General features: G+C 46.0%; 1 protein-coding gene and 1 long non-coding RNA gene across 14 annotated transcripts in view; one reads left to right on the forward strand and one right to left on the reverse strand.

Annotated features, from left to right (window-relative positions):
- LOC121032102 (uncharacterized) overlaps positions 1-9,027 on the reverse strand; it is a 30,083-nt gene extending 21,056 nt beyond the window's left edge. For 6 of the 8 annotated variants that reach the window (XR_005791081.1, XR_005791079.1, XR_005791076.1 and 3 more), the window contains exons 1-2: positions 8,938-9,027; positions 5,282-5,472 (exon numbers count right to left, since the gene is read on the reverse strand). This is a non-coding gene — a long non-coding RNA (uncharacterized LOC121032102). Of the gene's footprint in view, positions 1-5,281; positions 5,473-7,026; positions 8,495-8,937 lie in introns of those variants that run through there. The other 2 variants (XR_005791075.1, XR_005791078.1) reach the window with 2 other exon arrangements.
- Positions 9,028-9,308: 281 nt separating this feature from the next.
- CIPC (CLOCK interacting pacemaker) overlaps positions 9,309-25,597 on the forward strand; it is a 20,145-nt gene continuing 3,856 nt past the window's right edge. Inside the window, exons 1-3 of one of the 6 annotated variants that reach the window (XM_040477826.1) lie at positions 9,309-9,440; positions 15,790-15,979; positions 21,979-22,148. In XM_040477826.1, coding sequence (XP_040333760.1) covers positions 15,844-15,979; positions 21,979-22,148 — 306 coding nt within the window. In that variant the 5' untranslated portion in view covers positions 9,309-9,440; positions 15,790-15,843. The other 5 variants (XM_040477829.1, XM_040477827.1, XM_040477828.1 and 2 more) reach the window with 5 other exon arrangements.

The following is a 25,597-nucleotide window of genomic DNA, read 5'->3' on the forward strand; positions in this document are numbered from 1 at the left end:
CTCATGCTAACAGCAGCGATTCTGATGTGGGGCTTGAACTCACAAACCGCGAGATCATGACCTGAGCTGAAGTCAGGCACTCAACTGAGTCACCCAGGTGCCCCAGATGCTTATTTGTTTTGTTTTGTTTTGTGTGAGTTGGTTAGTTTGGGTGAGGAGCTCCCTGTGGAGAAAGAGCAAGGAAGGAACTGATGAACTGTCAACCCCCATGTTGGCCATGTTGGCCTGAGAGATTCCTTTCTAGCCCCAGTGAGAGATGAGGTTGGATGAAAGAGGAGTAATCAAGTTAAGACTTTGAGCAACTGAACATACAAACAGTTTTGCTTTGGGACACAGGTAACAAAGTACAGCCAATCATCAAGAAGGTCATTTGTTCCCCAGTGTTCCATCCTGCCCTCCACTTTGGCAAGTTGGTGACTTGGGAGAGAAGGCTGTGCCCAGCAGGTGACTTGGGAGAGAAGGCTGTGCCCAGCACAAGTGACCATTATAAAAACACTGTTCTCACAGGGGACACACATGCTGATGAGGTACCCTTTTGTAAGGGGTTGTGAAGAATAGACCACCAATGGGGAGGTTGCAATGGGAGAGCATCTTGGATCTGCCATGAACCAGATCCCTCAGGGGCATCAAATCACTGAAGGTGAGTTAGTAGGAGGAGGGGACCAGGAGAAAGTTCTATAGGCCTTCAAGAGGGCTCAGAACTAAGGAAATTTACATCTGGATGTCAATATGACAACCCACAGGCTGGTGAAGGCTGGTAGTGGGATGTTGTAAACACTGGACTTTATTCTTCTACTGTCATTCAACCTCAAAAATTCTGTCTTTAGTGAAGATGCCCTGAAACATGCTTACAGTGCAGACTCTTCCAAGTGCAATTATTTGGGGGCATGCATCTCCATAGCTGATTGCCCTGTCTCCCCCCACCTTTCCAGGAAGCACCCTAATGGGGGGCACCTCTCAGAAACTCTTCCCCGGGGTAGCAGCTGGAGAAGTCAAGCTGCAGGGTTTGGGGTAGGAGGAAAATAGGTTTTGTCCTGTATTAAGGTAGAGTACCAGAGATGATTTACTAACGGCTTCTGACTGACTAGGTTACTAGGCAATGATTTTTGTTATTTCAACTGACATTGGAATGAGAGGCAATACAGGGTATAAACTGCAGGGGAAAGGATTTAGATCAGAGCAATAAAGGATTTCCTAACATCAAAGGGACACAGACGCTCTGCTCTTGGCCCATTCCTAAGGGTAAGTAGAGAGACCTCCCTGGTCCGCCAGCCTCCCGGGTCTAGTTGAAGGGTTAGACACATCTCTTCCTAAACTCCCACCCTCTACCTGAACTCATTGTTCTTCTGTCTCTGTTCCCAGTCCTCATTATAGCACCTAACAGAACCGACTGGTGACCTGCTCAGGGGTAGAAACTGTGTTATTCTTTACCATGTCCCTGACCCTTAGGAGACACACAGCACATGGTAAATGTTGGTTGGTTTGATCATAAGTGAAGAGCTGCCTTGGGACAATATGCTCATGCTCAGTAGAATGGTGGGTATTAGCACTTCTGGAGTTTCATCTGCAGAGCGGGCCAGCAGGAGCTACCGAGAAGACGAGAAGACGTGTGAGGATAAAATCAAGAACAAGAAGGCAAACATCAATACAGTGTCTCCTTTTGTCTGGTCCTCCTCTCCCTTCTGCCCCCTTTCTTCTGCCTGCCGTCGGATCTGGAAGCAAAGGTCAGATGCCCTGTGTGAACACAAGAGGTCTGGGTGATTTCTTGAGAATGGCAAAAGATCCGAGGGAACTAGATGGTGAAGACGATGAGCGAGACACCAGTCCCGCACTGGATCTGGGGAAGGCGAGCACAGAAACCACAGTGTGCTAACAGAAGGTGGTGGAGGAGAACGCTGGTGCCACAGCCCAGCTGCCCTCAAAGGCTTCCTCTTTTCTTTGTGGATTCCAGATGGAGTCCACTCAGGAGGGGCAGCTAATGAGGGTGCACAGGGTGTGCACCAAAGCCGTCAGGAACAGTTCCTTCACGCCAGGCCCTGGCGCCTTCTTGAGGAAGATGCGAAACCAATCCACCAAGCAAATCAACTCAAGGGAAAGGGGCTAGTCAAACCCCAGGCTCTGTCTAGCAACCATCTTTCCGGTGGGAAAGAACTTCGCTCGAGTGATCAAAAGACTCCCTGATGCAAGATATGGAACATTCTAAAGTCCCTCCTTAAGTGGACAGAGGCTGATGGCACTGCTGCAAAGCAGACAAAGAAAGGCAAGGGGCTTCTTTTAAACTGGAATGTGCAGAATAGAGGTGGGAAGGCTGTGAGCATCTCAGCAGCAATTATGCAGAAAGACCGCGGTACAGACGCAGGGCAGCGCCGCGCCAGCCGACAACACTGGCGGTGTCACATCCAACACGAGCTGGGTAAGAGCTGCTAATTACTGAGATGCCAATAAGAGTGAGGTCTTAAAAGTGATTTTGAACTGATTGCAGCTTTTTGAACGGATCGTCGCTATAAGCTATAAAGGAAGGAATCTAAATAAAAGTGAAAAATCCTTTGATCAAACACAAAGGAACCCTTCCAAATAAAAATACCTTTATTTTTCATACACATCATAGCTGTCTGTTTCACACGTGTAAACAACAGATTTATACACATCTACTAAACACAGACGTTCCCTGAGACAGGGACCACACTTGTTCTTCCTTATAACTCTTTATGGTATCTGGTATAGTATCCCGTATATAGAAGATGCTTACTGAATTGAATTTAATCGAAGCAATTGCTATGTTAACAGTTTGATTAGATGACTGTCACTTTATAAAATGAGTACTAGGGTGAAGCAATACAAAAGGCCATTTTAATAACCTTAAATCCAGGAAAACATACCTATTTTTCTGGAGGCCCCAAAGAAATATGCAAATACAGTCATTCTTGAAAGCCAACCACTCTACATTCCATAACAGAGACCATGTTGATTGTGCTGAGTTGCTAGGCAACCACTTGGCAATTCCGTGTGTAACAGAGATGAACCTGTCATCTGCTTTCTTGGCTATATGTGACATGAGGAGACAACAGGTAAAGGACAGCCAAGAACACCTGCACCTGGATGACATAATCACTCCTGAAGTCTGATGACACGAGAAAATCCCCATGCCCTGTCAGAAAGTGCTGGAGGGAGAATTTCGTTAAACTATTAGCACAAGACATTCTGGTGAATTTTCTTGGGTTTACCCTGTGGGTTACCCTCTTATCCCTGTCCACAAAGCAGGAGACCAAAAGCACTGCGGTTCTGCGTGTGGATGGCTGTCAATTCAGTCAAGGCTCCAGATCAGCATGTCCTGTAACTCCAGCTGGGATGAGATTTTACCAGATAAAAGCAGTCTTTTAAGTCTTAAAATGGGACACTCAACATCTCAAAGAAACCAAAGTTCTGGGTGAATAAACTACACTTTTTTATACCTGAAGAAAATGCTCTTGGTAATTTCTTTGTCTGGATGTGACTTCCCAGACATTTTAGGCAAATGAGTTGCCTTGTAAAGACTTCACTCCACTGTAGGTAGTGACATCATTATCTTTGAAATAGGCTGAAAACCCAGTGAAGCCCTGGAGAATGAATAAGAAATGCCTCAAAGCTTCTCTGGCATAAAGAAAAATGGAAATCAAATTTAAATGCCACTTCAAATTTGGAAGGCCAAGAGTACTCATCTTTTTCATGTGAAGTTTCAAAAGGACCACCTCCTAGATTAAAAAAAAAAAAAAAAAAAGAATATTTGTCCACTCCCAACTCCCACAAATATATTTGAAACTTCTTGAGAAATTGTTTGCTTTTCAGTCTCCTGTTTAAGATTGAATTTTAAGATCTTTGACTCTGGGATCAGGCAATCAGTTGGAGAGAGAAGAGATTCTGAACTGAGATAAAATCAACCAGGTAGTTTTGATGAACAGCTGGGTAAGCCTTCAACCCAACATCTGGTGCCCATTTATCCAACCTGTTGTGATATTGACTTAAGCCCAGCCGGCCAACCCCGTGGAGTAAAACATCAGCCATGCACATCCAGTGCCTGAAGGAGTGGAGGTGTGTGAGGTTCTGGGCTTGTCTCGGTCTGCAAAGTAAAGACACTACATGGGTCATCTCCACTGACTACTGAGTCTTATGAGGCTCTCCGTGGAACTCCAACTAAAACCAGCCATTCCAATAGAGCTCAGTCAAACCTCAGGCAGGATTCAAGGGTATTCTTGAGCAAATGCCCAGAACAGAAAAGACCTCCAGTGACTGGGGAGGGGGTTGGGGAGTACAGTAGGAACACTGAAGGCTCTGGAATTTCTTTGCCAGAATTACTAAGTGTGGAGCAGAACATACCAGCAACAACCTTCACTCCACCTTTCAACAAGCCCCAGTGACACATACAGTTGTGTGCAAGAGGCCTGCAGGTGGGGCAGAGCAGAGCATGTCAGGGAAGCGACAAGAGATCTCCAGTCTGTTCTTGCACCGGTGGCCACCTAAGTGACTCACTTCCCTGGCTGGTAGAGTCTTCCTTTTCTAGATTCTGGTCAGTGACATGTGAGCGCACTGTTAAATTTTCAGGCATCTGGGGTCCCACTGAAGACAACTCGTTTGAATACTTAATATGTAGTGTTTTTTGCTTTTTGGGAGAAAAACATTAGATGTAATCTCTTCCCTGAAGGACCTTAGACTCCAGTGGGGAAGAGATAGGTACCCAAGAAATTACAGTGCAAACCAGTCTTGACCAAGTCCTGAGAGACAGCAAGTGTTTACTCTGGGGAATAACTACTACTGTCTGTGTCGAGCTGCTCCTGATCTTGGGCTTTGTAGCCAGCTTCCTATTACTGAAGTGTCAGGTTCCACTAAAAGCCCCAGCTCCAACTGGCTTTCTGCTGTGGTGGCCTGTGTGCCCTGCCTTTTGGCAAGCCCGTGCTGGGGAACACAGCTGGGATCCGAGGGCTATTTACAGAAGGGAGGAGAGCCGATAAGGCAAGATAGGAGATGTGGCCAAGGAGAACCTACAAGTTAAAAATCAAATGGTTCCACACAAAGGGGGAAATTGAACGGCTTTCTGGGCCATCTAGCAAAAGAGAAGTTGTGAGTGTAAGTCAAAAACTTCACATTCAGTGGGGGTGGGGGGGTGGGGAAGAGGACACTTTTAAAATATTTCCACTAAAAGGATCCTAGATAGGAGATCTAATAGGTAAAAGGCAGCTGCTGAGGGGTTTGGAAACATGTGGTTTGAAATCTGCATGACCTCCCACCCCCACCCCACACCAAATACCTGTACCACGTGCAGAGTAGAGGACCAGATGGAGGTGTTTTCTGCAAAGCTCGCCTCTGTGGTGGCCAGTCTCCATTCCTGGCATCCTTTCCCACACAAGTGCCTTCTGGCTCCCCACTGGCCTCCCCACAGCAGGAAAGGGTGTGGCGGTACTGCTTCCACATGGACATGGAGCCGTTCTAGCAGGATGGCTAAAAGCAAGGACACAGGAATTCAAACCCTGCTCTGCTACTTACTACTAGGGACCTGGGCAAGTGACATGGCCTCTTTACCATAGTTTCCTCCTCTGTAAAACGAGAATAATAATACCGTAACGGTCCATGGGACTCTGAGGATTAAATTAGTAAATCTAGGCAAAACACTTAAGACAGTGTCTGGCAAATAGTAAGCACTCTGTGTCAGCGGTTGTGAAAAACTCTGTCTTGGTTTCTAGAGTATTTGCATGTTGAGCAATTTTACTTAAAGGAATTTCAGGTACCAGCCAGAAGATGGACAGCTATTTGGGAGGGGCTTCCATTGCCCCTGAAATCAAACCTGTGTCTGTGTATTAACATCCTGATTGTAACCAAAATGTTATCCATTGTTGTTCCCACTCTTCCAGATAGCCCCTAAGAACATGAGCCCAAAACCAGCCTGGCTGATGGGGGCCTAGTCACCTGACTGCTGAGAAAAAAAGGAGTCTGCATCCCGCTCTCACCCACTTCTGCCCCTGCCAGCCTGGGAACTCTGGATCCCTCTGCCCATGCACAGGTTGGAGCCCCCGACCTCTTCTCTTACTGACTCACGGCTCTGGGACTCCGTAACATACACACGCCTACCATCCCAGCAAATCCTCTTATAACACTGAAGTGGTCAGCGCTAATAATGCTAGATTCAGACTAGAGGGTAACTACTTTACAGATGGCCAGACTAAGGTTTGGAAAAATAAAATAGATGGTTCTCAAATGCTAGTCCTTGGGATGATGTTTTCACTGATCCTCAGCAAATTCTGAAAAGTAAGAATCATGCAGTGAATTCTTCATCAGGTAGAAATTATTTAGTTTTTAAATCATGAGATTATGGCCTATCTTCCTTCCTGTATATATGTGGGGGAAAATGTTAAAATGCCCTTCTTTAATAAAATGATATTGACAGGAGCTGGGATTTGAAACTCGATCTATTGAATACTTTCACTGCTATTACACTATTTTAATTACTTTAAAATAGGTTTAAACGAACTTTAATTTTATTTATTTACTAAAAAATTTTTTTAAGTTTATTTATTTTTGAGAGACCGAGCATGAGTGGGGGAGGGGCACAGAGAGAGGGAGACACAGAATCGGAAGCAGGCTCCAGGCTCTGAGCTGTCAGCACAGAGCCCGACGCGGGGCTCGAACTCACGAACCGCGAGATCATGACCTGAGGTGAAGTCAGACGCTGAACCGACTGGGCCACCCAGGTGCCCCCGAACTTTAATTTTAAATTCAACCTTAAATATTAAAATATGTATTAAAAACTATTTATAAATATTTTAAGTTATATGCCATATTGAATACTTGAAAATATCTTCAAATGAAACTCAGCACAAGGTTGACTCTTCATAGCATCCTTATGGGATGTGGGACTCAAAAGGCAAGCCCTCACGTGGACGGGGGAGTAACATCTTAATGAAGCAGTCTGGGTCAAAGTGCAGCCTCTGCCTCCAGACTGGCACTCTGTGACAGGAGAAAGGATAAGAAGCCAGTTTGTGAAGCCTTTGAGTGTACCATTTAAGGGAGCAGGACTCCCCCTGCTGGCAGCAGTGGTGACAAAATGAGTCTTGAACTACAGCTGGCACTGAGGACTCCAATTGGAAAGGACTTTTCTGCAAGAAGAAACCGTGCTTTGAAACCCACTCTCTGTCCCAGAAACCTAAACTCACATTTAGGCTCACCTATCAGCAAAGATTAAAGAACTCATGGCACCAGAAAATTATCAACAAAGATGCTATAAACCCTGGTGAATTAACAAAGTCAGGCAATTTTTTTGCATTGGTCTGGCTATATAAAAATATTACCCATTTTCATGAACGGCTTATTTTGTATGACTATATAGAACAATACTCAATAAAAATTAAGTCTGTCAGTAAATTGGTCTAATTCATTTGGTTCCATTAGCAGACGTGTCTTTGAAGTTCAAGTCATTGATACAGCATGGATGTCTGCTCATAAGATAGGTAAAATCAGAGAAGTCTGGTTTACTTGCACCTTTGGAGGACTAAAATTATCCTCATGCTTTGGCTTATTTCATTTATTCTCTTTTGGCTGGTATGCCTTATGCCCTCATCTACTTCCATTATTGTAAATCCAACTGTTATCTGTCCTTCTTAAAGCTTTACCTCCTGCTCTCTTCCTCCTCTGACAACAAACAAAAAGCTGAGGGGTTTTTTCCTCCCTTGATTTTATTAATTAGATTCTATTCCAAATGCTTTGGCATTTATCACATTCTCATATAATTACAGCATGTCTTCCCCATATCAGATTCTAAGCTATCTGAAGACAAAGGATGTTTTATTCCGCCCCCAAAGAAGCAATATAGCTAATGGTTAAGATCTTGGACTTAGTAGTTGGTGTCATCATGAGCATAAACCTCAGTGCCCTCATCTATCAACTGCAAATACCAGCACCGACCTTATAAATTTGCAGAAGCATCATAAGAGAATGCACGTAAGGCTGGCTGGCTCTTAATTACTTGATAATTGTTAACTATTGTTTCCACTCCCTCCATCCTCTAAACAAAAGCTTTACATGCTGTAGTCATTCGATTATTATTTGTTGATGGGGCTTATGCTAACAAACACATTCATATGTAAACATGCATTAGCATGAACTGTGTCTAGAGGACTAACGTGATTAACCATGACCTAGCAGCGTTTACAAAAAGGCTTGGATTACCAACACAGGGCGATTTCCCCGTCCCGGGATCTAGATCCGCGGCGCTGAATACAACTTTCTGTAATGCTGGCAATGTGGTATAATCTGCGCTGTCCAATGAGGTAGCCATTCGTTACATGTGGTCATTGACGGTTTGAAATGTGGCTAGCTTAATGTCCCCTAGTCATTAGTGGCTACCCTAGCGGACAGCTCTAGAACTTGCCTCCACCTGTCTCTTTAAATTCACCTGAGAAGGAATGTTTTTCTTTCTTTCTTTTGAGAATGATTTTTTTTTTCTAATCTAATTAGTAACCCTCACTGATCTGACGCAAGAGAACCGATCCCCCCCCCCCCCCACTTTATCTTTTCTTTAGGTGTTACACGTGTGTTCATCGTGGCACTTCACCAAAAGCTGGCAGGAGAGCCTGTACCCATATACAACCCAGGAGCTCGGACAGTAGCACCAGATAAAGGGACTCAGACGTCAAACGACATGAAACCATCCAACAGAAATACTGATTGCGTCCCTGCCTCGTGGGGGCCTGTCTCTGGAGGTAGACTGGAACGCAAGCCAACCGCCGCGGCAGGCGTGGCAAAAACGTGAGCAGCGCGCGCGCCGGGCTCTCAGACACGCCTCCGCCGGGCCCAGACGTCTGCAAGGGTGGCAACCCCTCCTCCCACGCCTGACGCCACCGCCTCCGCCTCACGTGCACGTCACCTGGTGGGTCCCGGTCCCCAACCCTAAGGGTGTCCCCGCGTACACACCGAGAGAGCCAGTTCCCCCTGGCCAATCTCCACCGGCTCCCACAGGAGAATCACGCCACCTGCCGTCGGCTAGAAGCCCGCCCACCCGCCGCTCCTCCAAACCCCGCCTCAAAGCAGTGCCCCCGCGGCTTCTCGTTCAAGGTCCCCTGTACAAGATGGCGGCGAACGCGCGGAATCAACCATAGAGACGCCCGCCTTCCTCGGAGAGCGCGCAGGCCTCTTAGGGACGTCCGCGGCCCTCGGAGAGGGGTGTTGGCCTCGCCTTCCGGCGGAGGGCCCTTCTAGGAGTACCGCCGACAGTCTCCATGGTGCCGGGTCCTCCGAGCCGAGTCACGTGGCTGGAGAATTCAGCCGAGGAGGCGCGGGGAGGAGAAATGGGCGGGAGGTGGAGGGGTAGCTTGAGACTGGGCGACGACGGGGTTGTCATGGAGCCGCGGGGCCGGACTCGCGCATGCGCCACCTGACCCGCGGGTCCGGTCGTGGAGAGGCGACCTCGGCCCTAGGTGAGAGAGGGAGGGCTGGGCTCGGGGGCAGAGGGTTTGCGCGGGGAGCGTGGGGAGAGGAGGCAGGAGTAGGAGAGAGAGAAGGAGAGCGACGTAGGCAAGAGAGAGCACCCGGACTTTCAGGGGACTGGAGGGCCAAATGGTGGGAGCGGGAGGCGGTGCGGCTGTTCCGCTTATAGTTGGTGCTTTTGCTGCGAGGGGCGAAGCTGCGTGGGAGAGGGGATCGCAGGTGCCTAGAGGCTGTGTGTGGGGAGAGGGTTTGTGTGGGGAACGAGTTGGGTACGCACTCAGGAAGGGTGGGCCCCCGTCTAACCCTGCTGAGAGTCCGGGCAGCGGGCGGAGAGCCTGCAGGCCTGCAGAGCTGTGAGCAGAGGGGCAGGGAATGGGCAGGTGAGTGGGCGCGAGGCTGGTGAGCCGGTGAGAGTCCTGGGCCTCCAGTTTGGGGGTGGACACAGTGCCCGGTCCTGGGCCCGGGACGCAGGTGTGCTGTCACCCACTTGGCTGGTTATTTCCCCTGGGTGGCCAGCTCGCCAGGTATGGTGCCAGGGGGTAGGGAGGTAGAGGAGAAGGTGGGTGTTGCCAAGTAAGAAGTTAGTGGGTGGGTTTCGGGGAGCGCTGATCCAGGCCCAGGGCACAGGCCGCAGCCAGACTCCGTGTTATTGCCCAAGTCCTGGCAGTATGCATTGCCTGGGCGTTTGCCCTGGGAGCCTGGTGGTATGCCAGTCACAGCACAGTCCTAGGGTCTGCCCAGTTCTGCCCTGCTGAGCTGGCAGGCTGTTGGATGCCTGGAGGGTGCTCCTGCTGTCTGGCACAGATGCAGCGTGGGCTGGTGCGAATGGGGAGGTGGGCACTGTTACTGTGAACCCTTCTGGAAGCAGGGGATTTGGAGAAATTCTCTAATCTCATCTCTTTGAAGGAGGAGATGGAGTGAGCCATATCTGGTTCCAAACAGAGGACATATGGAATTGGGGTTCAGGATCTTTGACATAAATTTGCAGCCAAGTTGGAGAATGGAAATGGATGCCAAGGGGAAAATGAATATTCGAGGTTTAGGTTTTAGGTAGATGGGTCGGTCCCCCACAGCCCCCTGTTAAAACACATAGACATTTCCCCAGAATGGTATCTTTGGAGACCAAAAGAAAACAAACCTCAAAAGAAAAGCTAGTAATGTATTTATAATTCTAACTGGGATTACTCATGATTTTGGGGGTGGTAAGGTCTTGGTTTTCTATGGCCTTGTCCTTTTTTGTATTTAAGCCTCTGGGCTTTCACCTCACACCTCTGTCCATGCACGCATGCTATGCACGTGACACATTTTAAAGGGAACTTGAGCTCTTGGGAAAGTTGCCAGGTGTCTATAAAAGGAAAGACCCGAGAGCAGCATTTCAAATCCTTGTAAACATTGGGTCTCCTTTTTATCATAAGCCTAAATCGCCATAAAGATTGTTTGTGGATTAGACAACCTTTTAATTTGGTGGGTGGATTTATTCCTAAGGCTTCACCTTAGAATAAGGAAGTCGGGTCTGGAAGGTAGGTCTTGAGGTGACCACGGTGTTTGGAGATGCACAGTCTTGACCTTCATTCAAGCTGTTCAGGTATTTCAGTGACAGCTAAGCTGCTAGGCTGTCCGCAAGACTCAGCAGGATAGAAGATTTGTTGGAATGTTTTATTCTGTTGAGTACCTCACACATTAATGGGGGGGGGGCTGAAGTTGCAAAGATGAAAAAAAACAACTCGAGGTTGAGGAGACAAATAACTAGACTCCAATGTAAGAAGTATAAAAATAGAAGTGCTATGGTGCACTTTAGTTAGAGTTTTATTTTATACCTATTTATATCAACTTATGTATTTTATCGATTCACTTTCCCTTATGAGTTTTATGTGTACTATTCTGTCTGGGAACTATTTGGATAATATATTACATACGCAGTTACCAAAGGTTCGATTAGGGTCGATTCTGACAATCCGGGGAACTTAAGTTGGAGTCCGGCACGTGAGGATCTCAGATGTTTGTAAAGCAGCATTAGTGGTTTCCAGTCAGTGCCAGGAAGCAGGGGACGGCATGGTGGGTAAGGGCTTAGTAACCTATTTTTGACTGCTAGTCAGCTTATGAGCATCTGACTTTGTGGTAAAATAATATTGAGGAGGAAAAGAATCTTAAGGTTTTCAGACTGCCATTTGCGTGGCCCTGGGTTTGACAACAGCGGTAGTAAATGCCATCACTCTGTGTGCTTCTCTCCTGCCGAGGGCCTCGTGGTGCTGTGTATGAGTGGGTCTGTTGTTCACTGGCTAATTGATGTCCCTGGTGCCACTCTCAGGAAGGGAGTACGTTTCCTCGCAGAGAAGAGAGGTCAAGGTGGGATGATGTAACCTTTGATCGTCCATCCCGCTTGAACTTTCCTAAGACCCTAAGGCTTTCTGTTGCTTAAAAAGAACATTACTTAGGGCAGAAGCTTTCATACTTTTAGTCACTTTCACATCCAAAGTAGTCGATGGCTATTCTTTTTGTTTTTTTAAGTTTATTTATTTATTTTGAGAGAGAGAGCAAAGTGCACACGTGTGCACAAACTGGAGAAGGGTGGGGGGGCGGGGAGAGAGAAACCCAAGCAGTCTTAATGCTGTCAGCGCTGAGCCCAACTCGGGGCTTGATCTCACAGACCATGAGATCATGACCTGAGCTGAGATCAAGAGTTGGATGCTTAACCAACTGAGCCACCCCGGCACCCCTCAATTTGCTATTCTAAAGTGGATTATGCGTTATTTCCAACGACCACTTATTCTCTAAGACTTAGTATTTTTGCATCTGTTCTCTTTTAACCTATTTCAGCATTTGTGTTTTGATTCCACAATTAGTATTGTCCTGCACATTTCCAATGAGCCAGAAAATTCCTATGTATCTTTTTTTTTTAATGTTTATTTTTGAGAGAGAGACAGAGCATGAGCAGGGGAGGAACAGAGAGAGAGAGACACAGAATCCAAAGTAGGCTCCAGTCTCTAAGCTGTCAGCACAGAGCCCAATGCGGGGTTCGAACTAAAGAATCGGGAGATCATGACCTGAGCCGAAGTCAGACACTTAACCTACTGAGCCACCCAGGTGCCCCTCCTGTGTATCTTCTGTAGCTGTATTGGCTACACTTTAATAATAGTAGCAAGACATTTTTCATTGTCAAAAGGATTGTAGACTAAATTGGGATGCTTTATCTAAAATACCTGGGGTCACCTGGGTGGCTCAGTCATGGTCTCCTGGTCGTGGGACCAGGCCCCAAATTGGGCTCTGCACTGGGCACGGAACCTGCTTGGGATTCTCCCTCTTTCTGCTCCTAATCAGCTCTCGTGTGCGCCCTGTAATAATAAGTAAGAAAGTAAGTCAGACCTGAATAAGTGATTGCCCATCCACAAGCTATATCTACTTCCCTTTTGAATAAGCTTCCTATTCACTTTTGGATGGTATTATTTCAGGGAAAAGAAACTGCACATTTGTTGGGTTCTATACAAAAGGATCCTGATTTAATTAGAAATACAGTTTTACATTTTGGTTTACTTTTTAAACTGGATTATTCATGCTGTCAAATTTCATAGCCACCCAGTAGAGACATTGCTTTGCAAGATGGTGCTATGCGAGATGGGGGGGGGGGGGGCATTGTTTATCTTTTACGTTCATAGGACTTAACTTGGGACCTGTGGAAGAGTGCTTGGTTTGACATGGGTTGAATGGGGAAGCCAGTCCCCTTACATGAGTTAGCTATGGTACAAAATAATTTTTACTTGTAGTTGTGTTTAAAATTCAGCCTCATTCAGGGGCGCCTGGATGGCTCAGTCGATTAAGAGTACTGACTCTTGATTTTGGTTCAGGTCACAATCTCAGGGTTCGTGAGATCTACCCCTTCACTGGGCTCTGAGCTGACAGCATAGAGCTTGCTTGGGATTCTCTCTCTCTCTCTGCCTCTCAGAGTCTCTTTCTTTCAAAAATAAATACATAAACTTAAAAACAATTTTTTTAAATAAAATTTAGTCTCATTCAGATGTGTTCCCTTCAGTCCACTCTGTATGCAAAAGTATGAGCAAGAGGGTTGCTCAAGGATGCTTGTAAATACCTTTGTTTTTAATTTTTATCCTGAATCGCTCCTCTGTTTCTTCACTAGATCCTCTGCTAGAGAAGCGTTCAGGCCTGGCGTTTCAGGGTATTCCAGATACGGTGCCCTTTGGCATGGAGCTTGTGTCTCTCTCCACTCAGAAGGGCAAATGGACTGTGAATTAAAACTTCACCAGGCATTGTTTCCATCTCTTTCATGCTGCAGTAACGAAATACCACAGACTGGGTACCCTTTAAACAACAAAGACGTGTTTCTCACAGTTCTAGAGGCTCAAAGTCCAAGATCAGGGTGCCGGCACACTCAAGTGAGGGCCCTCTTCCGGGTCACAGTCTGTTTCACTGTCCTCATGTGGTGGAAGGGGAAAGGGATCTCTCCGGAGCCTCCTTTATAATCCCATTCGTGAGTGTCCACCTTCATGATGTAAGCACCTCCCAAAGGCCCTGCCTCCTAATACCATCCTCTTTGGGGGTCAGAGTTGCAACATAGGAATTCTGGGGGGACACAAACATTCAGACCATAGCACCTCCCCAGTTTTCATTGTTATTGTCGTTTTCCCCATTCTCTTTATCCCTGAAGTATCCTTTGTGTATTCCTCTCATGCCATCCTCACCCCTGCCATTCTGTGGGGACTCGGGCGGCCTTGTTAAAATATCTGGAATGTTCCCAGCCTCTGCCAGACCTTTGAAGGGCTCGTTTGTCTCATTCTTTGCACTGTTAGCCAAGTTCTAGGTCTGCTGTGGACCAGTTGTGTGTCAGTGGGGCAAGTGTAGGCTTCTTCAGCTTTTCGGGGCTCCTACTTGTGCGTGTGACAGCCCACCCAGCATCTCCACCTGGATGGCCCACAGCCACTACTCTATGTGACCAAGACTGGAACAGCCTAGCCACCCCACCCAATCTCTTTTGTGCTCTTCTTGGGCTGCTTAGCTTGGGAAGTGGTACCACCATCTACACCCCCAACATGCAGTCACCAAGCCCCAAGTCTTCCTCCTCCTGCATACGTCTCCGGTCTGTTCGCTTCTCTCCATTTCCATTGCCACCACTTTAATCCACCTGGCTACCGGGGCAGTATCCGAATGACCTCAGCGCCTCTCTTGCCTCTCTCCACTTGAATCTCAGTTCAGCATCCAAAATGCTTTTAAGATGCTGACCTGATCATGGGTCATAAGGCACTGCCTGTCTGGCCCTCACCAATCCCTCGAGGCACAAGTGCATGGCCTTCAACCCTCCCCCGCCCCCCCCCCCCATTCACTGTGCTCTGGCCTCCCTGGCCTCTCAACTCTTTGAATGTGTCAGACTCTTTGCACCTTTAGGGCCTTCTCACTTCTACACCCCACCCAGCCCCCTTTCCCTGGCTTCTCCAGATCCTGGGCTACATGTCACTTCCTCAGGAAAGCCTTCTTTTGCCCAGTCCCCTCAGACTGTCAGCCCCTCCCTTTCATAGCTGTTATCAAATAGTAATTAAGTAATTGTGGGATTGGTTGATTAATGTCTGGCTGGCTATTTAGACTGCAAGCTCCAGGAAGGCAGAGACCATGTCTGTTCTATTCACTTTGTACTGGTCCTAGCCCAATGCCTGCTTCATAGTGGGCACCTGATAAGTATTTCTAAACGACTGAGTATAACTTAGCTGAGCCTCACCTTCCTTCTCTGTAAAATGGAATAGCAACCGAGGAGGACATTAACAGCAATAATGTCGTGTGTGGACTTGTGTAGACTCGAAGCACAGTTATATATGATATTACTTTCGTGCAGAAAAGTTCTTGTATGTAGCTTGTATGAGGAGCTGTGTTTACTCTGTTTAGTACCTCACCCAAAGAAGTGAAAGGTTCATTGGAGCAACTGTGTTACGGGAGGTGGCAGCCCAGAGCCCGCCAGTGCACGCTGGGAAAGCAAGCCTTGTCCGAGGTGGGCATTACCTCTCCTCACTCCCTCAGGGAGCAGGGGGAGTTGCCCCTTCCAAAAAGCCTAATCAAGTGTGCCTTTGTTTGCAGTTTACAAAGCTTCCACTGAGTGTGGTTTGTGTGCCCTGAATTCGTAATGGAATTTGAGGGCAGGAGAGGACAGTGAACCTTCTTTTTGGGTGGAAACCGGTCTAGTGTTTAGCAAACTTGAAGCCTTTGTAAGCTGAGACCTCTGGGAAAATTCAGAGGAAGTGGGCGAGGCCAGTGTTCTTTGCCCTTCCTTTCCTCACCGTTTGGATCACCTGTTTCAGCTCTCCAGGCAGTGTCTTCTTATGTAATTGTTGTGTCTCACAGGGCAATCCAGATGAAAGACAGGACTTGATGAATCCACTTCTAGCCCGGTAAAACATGGAGAGGAAAAACCCACCCAGAGAGAGCCCCAGAAGACTCTCGGCCAAACTGGGCAAAGGCACAGAGATGAAGAAAGTGGCTCGTCAGCACGGCATGGCAGCTGCTGAGTCAGATAAGGACTCTGGATTTTCAGGTTAAAAATACCTTATTCCTTCCACATTGTGATGAATGATTTGCCTGAAAAACGCCCTCCCTAGAACTCATTTGTGTGATAAAGGTGGGAAGCTTTCATGTACAAGATAAATAAGTCTCTGATCTCTTAAAATGGTAATTCTGGTGCCACATGGTGGGCCACTTACCCAGCAGAGTCACTGGGGTTAGTTCTGAAGGAATGATCTGACATTTTTTTCCAGTGCAGACTCTCAACTTTAAACCTTACATTTCCAGCCATTGCAAAGTTAGTGGGGAAAAAATATTTAAATACTGGTAATTCTGTTGTCTGAGCTCCTTTTTCATAGGAACAGCTACCTTGCTGGAAAAAAAGTACTGCTGCATGCTGTCTCCATGTAGCAAACGAAACAGGAGTATGTGATTTAAGACAGCTGTTTTTACTAAGAAAGTAATTTGCCGTGTTTAAAAACATTTCCCCGCCACAACCCATCCCCGCCAGTACCTGTGCGTTTGTATTTGGGCTTGGAGAGCCTCAGTTCCAAACTTGAGAATCTACTAGAGACAAGAAAGTAGAACGGTTTTCCTCATTAGTTTGTTTCAAACCTTATCTGAAAGGGCTAGCTGCATATGCAGTGAATCATTTAATTTTGTGCCCGGCACTTCTGTTTCCACATTTGAGTGTTTCAGTGACTTGAATACGGCTCTTGGGGCAACATTTTTGGTCCAGAGGATGCAGAGAGATGAAGCCAGGGGATTCTGGCTGGGTCAGCAGAATCCTGAGAGCAGAGCCCTCCCGGAGAGGAAGATTTATGTTATCCAGCTTCACAGAGACTTATCAATCCATCTTGTTGATTTATTAATTTATAGTGAGAAATGCAGCTGTTAGGAAAATTAGAACTCTCTCATCCCTAGAGGGGTGTGTTTTCTGCCTGTAGGCATGCTGCACGAGAATTATAAATAGACAGTTGCTCAGAGAGGAACAGAGCACCAGCCGATCGAAGGACTAGAATAGGGACAGTCCAGTGAAGGGAGGGCCAGCTTATAGCCCTTTGGGTTTTTCTTCTCTCTCAGCATTGTTTCCCAAGCTTGACTCATCACAAGGCTCATCTGAGGTTCTTGTTAAAAATACCAGTCACCACCATCCAGGTATATACTGATTCCCCTGAGGTAATCAATTGCTGAAGGAATTTCATCAGTGTTATTTATTTAATTAGCAGCATGCCTTCTCAGACTCACAAGGGAATCGGTGTACCTCCTGAGTAATGATAATGACGTTAACATTTATATAGAATTTACCATAGAAGTTCTATATAACCAATGGCTGGCCCTGATGAATAATGTTTGCCAGTTTCCATGATGTGTATACTCTCACCAGGACCAATTAATTTCAGGCTACTAATAAGATGTTACTGAATATGGGGATGGGAGGATTTGGGGAACTAGAAAAGATGTATACCACCAGTCCTTATGAGCTGATAAGAACCAGCTGCAGCCCATCGCTGCATAGATCACAGTTCACGTACAATAAATCATAATAACTATCCTGTGAGAAAGTATTATGTTCCCCATTTTACAGATGAGGAAACTGAGGCATAGAAAGATTACATAATTTCCAGGATCATGCAACTGGTCAGTGGTAGAGCTGGATTTGAATCCAGGGACATGTGTTTCCAGAGGCCCTACCTTTCGACACCATTGCCCAGTATTCTGGAAAGCTCTGGTGAAATTCTTTAGGTCAGTGTCAGCCAAATCCACCTCATTTATCATTTATTCACTCAGTGATTGATTAGGAGTAGTCAGTGATGGGGAATACACTTTGGCTGGGATGCTCACAGTTGCGACACTGGAATGCAAATATTCTGTGTGGGGACTAAAATAAACCTACATTTGGTGTGACTAACACGCTGCTGTGTGATAAAGTTGTACTTCCATAGGACAGTCAGAAGGTTCCATTGCTTTGGCATTCCATACATACTGAGCTTTAGCCAAAGCTGCTGATCAGGGAATGGGCTAAGCTTATGGTGGAAGTTTGGGTGGGCTCCTGGAAATGTGTGTAATTCTGTTATCTGGATGGTAAGAATATTGTCCTGGATTAAGCTGAGGTTACTCCAGCCAGACTTCTGTTGGTTAGGATAATGTATGAGTTTGCTAGGACCGCCACAACAGAGTGTCATAAATTGGGCGGCTCAGAAAACAAATTTATTGTCTCACAGTTCTGGAGGGGAGAAGTCCAAGATCATGGTTCCTGGTGGACAGGGTTCATTTTCTCGGGGCTGTGAGAGAAGAAAAAAAAAAGAAAATACTGATCACCAGACCCCTCTCCTGGAGATTGTGATAGCAAGGGTCTGGGGGAGGGCCTTCAGGAAAGGTGGATTTTATTTTATTGTTTTACAAGTGTTTCTGGTGATTTCTGTGATCAGACTGGTTTGGGAAACATCGTAGGCCTAATACCTCTTACTTTTATTATCGTGTTTGTTTTTCGTCCTTTTTTCTTACTGTGAAGGTAATGCGTGCTCATTGAGGAAGCTTAAAAATTTAGGAACATGCAAAGAAGAAACGAAACATTCTCCATAATCCTATCACCTATTATTCCCAATATGTTGACATTTCAGGATACCGTTCGACAACCTCAGCCTTGTCAGGCCGGTTGTTCGGTAGTATGTCCCAAAGTCTGGGGCATAGTTTTTCTGATAGTTTCCTTATTGTCTATGTAGAAGTGCTTTCAGAAGCATTGAGTTGTTCAGACACAAGATGATATTAAAAATAATCTAACTCATTATGCCCCCGAAAATGGCCCCAGTGGATGCCTCCGGCCACTCCTGGGCCAGGTGCCAGTGAGTTAGTTCAAGGAGTTATTGTTCCAGTTTACCTGGGAGTGTGATGTGATTTGTAAAACCAAGGTAGTTTTTCCCATTGTAATTACTTTTCCATATTTAATTATTCCCATTTTAGTTATTTCCCCCACTTTGTATTTTGAAAAACTTCAAATCTACACAAAAGTGAGTGAATGTCACAAATGGCTTTCATTCAGATCCACTGAGTGATATCATTTTGCCACATTGCTCTCTCTATACACAAGCACACCTCTTTATACACACACACAAATATATATATAATATAATCTAAACGTGTATGTGTAAAAAATGTATTTATGTACCGAACTATTTGAAAGTAAGTCGCAAACACTTGACCCTTTGTCCGTAACTACTTAAGTACAAATCTCCAAAAAGAATAACCTTCTGTATAATTATAGTATCATTGTCGTAACCGAGAATTTTCACCTTGATGTAGTTATTAATGAGCTATAGTCCATATTCAGATTTTCCCCATTGTCTCAATAATGTCCTTTGTTTGTCTTTTTGTGTATTTGTTGGTTTTGGATCCAGGATGCAGTTGAGGATTGGGCATTTCATTTAGGTGTCCTTTTTAGTCTTACGTAGTCTAGAACAGCTTTCTCATCTTGCCTTGCCTTTTTTTCCCTTCCCTTCTTTCCTTTGTTTTCTTTTTTAATCACAGTGATATTTTTTTCAAGTTTATTTTATTTATTTGAGAGAGAACATGAGCAGGGGAGGGGCAGAGAGAGAGGGAGTGAGAGAATCCCAAGCAGGCTCTCAGTGCAGAGCCTGACACGGGGCTCAAACCCATAAACTGTGAAATCATACCCTGAGCCAAAGTCGGACTCAACCAACTGAGTCACCCAGGCGCTACAATGACAGGGACATTTTTTAATGAGATAGCCTGTTGTTTTGTAGAATGTCTCACTCTCTGGATTTTTCTGGTGTTTTCCCCATTATTTGAATCAGGATAAACATTTCCTTTTTACCAGAGTACATTTTTTTTTTTTAATGTTTATTTATTTATTTATTTATTTATTTTAATTTTTTTTTTCTTTTCAACTTTTTTTTTTAATTTATTTTTTTGGGGACAGAGAGAGACAGAGCATGAACGGGGGAGGGGCAGAGAGAGAGGGAGACACAGAATCGGACACAGGCTCCAGGCTCTGAGCCATCAGCCCAGAGCCTGACGCGGGGCTCGAACTCACGGACCGCGAGATCGTGACCTGGCTGAAGTCGGACGCTTAACCGACTGCGCCACCCAGGCGCCCCTAATGTTTATTTATTTTTGAGACAGAGAGAGACAGAGCATGAACGGGGGAGGGTCAGAGAGAGAGGGAGACACAGAATCTGAAACAGGCTCCAGGCTCTGAGCGGTCAGCACAGAGCCCGACGCGGGGCTCCAACTCACGGACTGTGAGATCGTGACCTGAGCCGAAGTCGGCCGCTTAACCGACCGAGCCACCCAGGCGCCCCCAGAGTACTACATTTTTGATGTTACATCCTTCCCATCACAACACATGATGAGACTCCTAAATTTGTCTTATTCTTGATGAAGCCCTGGCTGATCACTTGTTTAAGGTAGTGTGTAAGCCTGTACCAGATTTCTCTATCGTAAAAGTATCGTTTTCTCTTTGTAATTAGAACGTAATTTATGAGATGATACTTGGAGACTGTGTGACTCTCCTGTTTCCCCAAAACTCTTGACCAGGGGTTTTTGCAACCACCACTGATTATCCTTAGCTGAATCAGTTACTACATTTGTGGCTTAAAAAGTGTGATCTGATTTTATCGTTCCTTGTACATTTTATTAGCTGACACTCTTCTGTAAAGAAGAGTTTGTCCTCCTTTTTGAGTATCGCTATGGATACATGGAATTCTTTTGTAATTCAGTCTGTCAATCCTATATGATTGTTCTTTTTGATACTCAAATTGTCCCAAGTTTGGCCAGTGGAAGCTCCTTCTTGATAGTTCCTGTGTCTTTTTGACTTGACCGCATTTATGTTTGAACACTTCCTTGCTTTTGGGGACAATAAGACGTCCAGGCTCATCTTGTACTTTTTACTGCCAAACACTTGAATTGAACTCACCTGTGACATTTAGAAACCAAGATCCATCCACTAGGTATGCATTTTGCTTCTGAGGTCCTTTGTTTCTGGCCATGGTTCTTAACTAGAGGCACACGTTTGGATTACTTGTGCTTTGTGAAAATCCACTTCCTGGGCACCAGATAAATCAGTTCAGCAGATTGAGGGGAGGACCCCGACATCTGTAAATTCTAAAAAGCATCACGAGAGATTCTGATTAAATGCAAGTGTTGACAGTTACACACACTTAAATTATAGTCACATTTCGGTCCTGCCTCATCCAAATTACTCTGAGATTCTTGATGAGCATTTAGTGTATTCCCAGACTCCTCACTAGCAGGGTTATAGCAATCTCTTGGTTTACTCTAGCAGGTAGCTAATTAAGTCTTTTTTGTATGGATTTCCCGTAGGGCAGCCTTATCTTCTTTACCGTAGAGAGCAGTGTCTATCACCAGTTGTGCAGGGTCCCTAGGAGGCACACTCAGCATGCATTTAGGACACCCACAAGAGAGGTGCTTAACTGGGTGGAGGTGGGTAACAAAGACACATTTCAAATTTCAGCTCTGATGAGCTTACCCAGAAGTGTACAATTAGAAAACTTAGGATGGAGCTGTTTACATTTCAGCATGGATGTAAGTTTGGAGGTTTACAGGTTCATTTTGTTTTTATTATCGTAACTCTATTTTGTGGTGCCCAGAGCCTCTAAAGGTCTTAATCCTGCCCCAGGTCACGCATGTACTCCGTTCCCCTTTTCAGCAACAGATTCTTGAAGGTAATGCTCTCACTCTGAAGCCTTCAACCCATTTCTCCTGTGGTGGTGATGGTTACTTTCACATACACCCTAACTGATGCAAGCTGTGGTCTGTAACAGAGTTAGAAAGGAAGCCTGCTGTCCTAGGGCAGGGATTCTTAATCTTTGGGGATAGGAGGGATTCCATTGAGAATACAATGAAAGCTAAAGACCCATTCAGAAAAACTCACAAAAACTTCTATCACAAATGTTCTATTCCATTTCAAGAAGTCTGTTGACTCCTTTGAAGGTCTGCTTAAGAGCCCCTCACCTAGATCCTAAGTGAACTGACCACTCTTCTGCCCACCAGATGGGAGCTCAGAATGTTTGAGCTCGGCAGAGCAGATGGAATCCGAGGACATGCTGAGCGCCTTAGGCTGGGGCCGGGAAGACAGGCCAAGGCAGAACTCCAAGACTGCAGGCAGTGCCTTCCCTGCACTGTCCCCGATGGTTGTCATGAAGAACGTGCTGGTCAAACAGGTGAGGGGGACTACTATCTCCTGCCGTCTCTGCACGGGAATGTTCCCGAGCTTCCTGGGTGCCCTGCCTCTCCCTATCTGCCCAGGAGAGATTTTAGAAGTAGACCGCCAGTGCTACACTGATGCACACTTCTGTCCTGGGGAGACGATGTTTCCTTTCAACTACTGACAGTGTTTTCCGCAGGACCACAGCGGTCATGACACGTGTTCCCATTTTCCAGACAGCAGGCCTACTTCATTTCTATATTCCTAGTTTGTCCGAAAGGACCCCAGCTTTCTTTAGTCACAGATAAAGGAATCAAGCAGAAATGTCGTCACTTTCTTAATGTTTTATTTATTTTTGAGACAGAGAGAGACAGAGCATGAGCGGCATGAGAGCGAGGGAGACACAGAATCTGAAGCAGGCTCCAGGCTCCGAGCTGTCAGCACAGAGCCCGACACGGGGCTCGAACCCACAGACTGTGAGATCATGACCTGAGCCGAAGTCGGACGCTCAACCGACTGAGCCACCCAGGCACCCCTGTTGTCACTTTCCTGGTGCATTCTAACGTTTGACAGAAGTGAGGGTAGCAACAAAAGAATCTCTTTTTAATTTGAATTGCCCCTGGATTGAGGAATGAAAGGTGTATTTATTTGTTTGAGAAGTAGAGGCGATTTCCATGTTCTCCCAAAGCCATGTCATTAGTGAGAAAGCAGCTCTTTGGTTTGGGTATGGCCATCCCAGCAGCCTCCACACAGCATTGTTGTGGCGTTGAAAAATACCCTGCTTTGGGCTTTATTGTATAACTATGCATATTGTGTGATTATTGTCTGGATATGAAAGAAGAGAAGATTTAGATGACAATGTAAGCTAAGACCCAGTGTTTGAAACAGAGAATTCAATCATGTGAATTTTGTTAAAAAACATTTAACCTTACCCTCCTTTGCTCTAAAACATACCAGTTCTCGCATGGGTCCATTCGTTGATGAGGCTGCTTGAAACTAGTGACGTTTGAAATCTGGCTTTGTGTTGTGGACCTTCCCACCTTAGGCAGAAGAACATGGCTAGAGCCTCACAGGAAACCCTAAGATCTTAACTGTTTACCTAGTAGTTGTTACAGAGGAACACAAACTGATTTTCAACAAGGCAACCTAGTGACTCTGGGAAAAGAATTTGAAGATTTTTACTTGGCAGATCGTATCTCAGCTGGAAGCATAGTTCCCCTTACTGAAATGAAGAGAGAAAATGAAGACATGACACGGAGCCCAAATGAGACTGTCCAGGCCCCACCAGTGCCGCCGGCTTCTCAGGGCTTCCTTTCTCCGGGGCTCTTTTTCTCCCTGCCTTCCTCTCTTGTTCCCTTAGCTCTTTCTGGTGTGTCTGTGTTTATACGCCTTCTTTGTTGTAGGCGAGGCTGGCAGCTCCCGGAGTTGAGAACAGCCCACGGGTGAGGAGTGAGTAGGCTTTTCCGGCAGAGCTGCATTCTTCAGGACAAAGACCTCCGGGAAGGCTGCTGGGCTGGATCAGGAGATTGGAGGCCCAGGGGGCAGGCTGACCTAGTGGAGTAGTCTAGGAGTTTTGTTTTGTTGTTTTTTCCTACGTGCTAGAATCTGGCACATTCCAAAATTAAAATAATTATACGCTTAAAAAAAAAAATCTCCTCATATTGTGTAATGTCTTGATTATTGCTGCTTGCTTTTAGGCATTTTTCTTTTGAGGGTCTGATTCCATTTCTGCCGCTGGCCCATGTGATCTTGCACGTAATTACTCAATCACTGTGGACTTCAGTTTGCTCATCTTTAACGTGGAGGCTTTATGTGAAATGTGCTGAGATCCTATCCAAGCTGAAAATCTTGTCCTGTGTTTCCTCAGATGATTTCAACGTGAATAATACATTGTAAAATCTAAGAATGAGGACAAATGAGCTAAGTATCTATTAGGGCAGTGGGCATACAGCAGCGGTAAGAGCCGTCCACTGAAATCATCTTGGGAAAGCAATGAGTTAGATCTTGTCTGGATCCATTTGCCTTGTGGGGCTATTCTTAGGGCACGAGTGACTAGCGGGATAGCCTGAAGTTTTGCTTCTGACTGGGCTAGGCTGACCTCTACTTCAGAAGACCCCTAATTTTGGATCTCTGACAGGGAAGTGTGGCTGCTGGGCCTAGCATTGCTTACACATACTCCCGGCTATGTTTGAACACCAAGTGGGCCCCAGAATGGGCTCTCCGGGTAATCCTAGCCTTTGTACAAATGGACTATAGTTGAATTTGGCCTCAAGTTCCTAGCCAGGCATCCAAGAAGCTGAAACGTGTGCAAAATGGTGGGCAGATGTGGGAAGACAATCCATAGCTTTCTTCAGATAACTCAAATGACCCCACCAGGGATAAGAACCTTTGTCGGGTTCTCTCTCTTCCTAGCCACGTCACCACTCCTGTCTTTGGGACCAAGTTGGAAGTAGACTGGCTTTTGAACATTAGAGACAAGTAGCCATGCCCTTCTTTAATAGGCTTCCATCCGGATCAGTACTTGAAGAATAAAAGTGTATGATTGAGGAGTAACATAACAAAAGCAGAGTAGAGAATGGTTAGGCTGGGTTTTAGAGTCAGACCCAGGATGGAATCCTAGCTCCGTCACTTAGTAGCTTGGAGGCTTAAAGCAAGCCGTTTCCACTTTCTGAGCTTCCATTTCTTATTTATGAAAGGAGACAGTAAGGACCACATGGGTTCTTAGGGACAGTAAATGGAAGCACCCCCAGAAACCATCACACACAGTGCCAACCCCTAGTAAGTACCAGGTAGGCACTGTTCGCTTGAGTGGCTTTCTGGTTGCTGGGGCATCACTGACTTCAAAAACAGGGGCCCTGACAACGTGTAACTTTCTAATCAAAAGTCGGTTTCAGGGGGCGCCTGGGTGGCTCAGTCGGTTGGGCGTCCGACTTCAGCTCAGGTCACGATCTCACGGTCCGGGAGTTCGAGCCCCGCGTCGGGCTCTGGGCTAACGGCTCAGAGCCTGGAGCCTGCTTCCGATTCTGTGTCTTCCTCTCTCTCTGCCCCTGCCCTGTTCATGCTCTGTCTCTCTCTGTCCCAAAAATAAATAAACGTTAAAAAAAAAAGAAAGTCGGTTTCAGGTAGAAGAGCTTCCAGGTATAACCAAATGAAGACAGACTTTGGCCTGAAGACACATTTGTAGGCTTGAGACTAGCACACTTCAGCTTACGCCAGGCAGTTGTACTCGCCCATATTATAATTGCCTCAGTTGTGACCTTAACCATGTCATGGCTTCACCTACCTACAATTTCTTTTTCTCAGTGATAGCACTTGAATAAAAACCGGTATTTCCTTCAGTGTTCCCGTAAGTAGGCTTAAAAAACAACAGCCCAATGATAGCAGACTCAGATGGACTTTCCAGCCACTTTTCCGGTCGGGTTCTCTAGAAGGGCTGGGGGGGGGGGGGGGGGGGGGGGGGGGGGG

Source organism: Herpailurus yagouaroundi, unplaced genomic scaffold (assembly GCF_014898765.1).
Source record: "Herpailurus yagouaroundi ecotype Mexico unplaced genomic scaffold, PumYag 141, whole genome shotgun sequence".
NCBI lineage: Eukaryota > Metazoa > Chordata > Mammalia > Carnivora > Felidae > Herpailurus > Herpailurus yagouaroundi.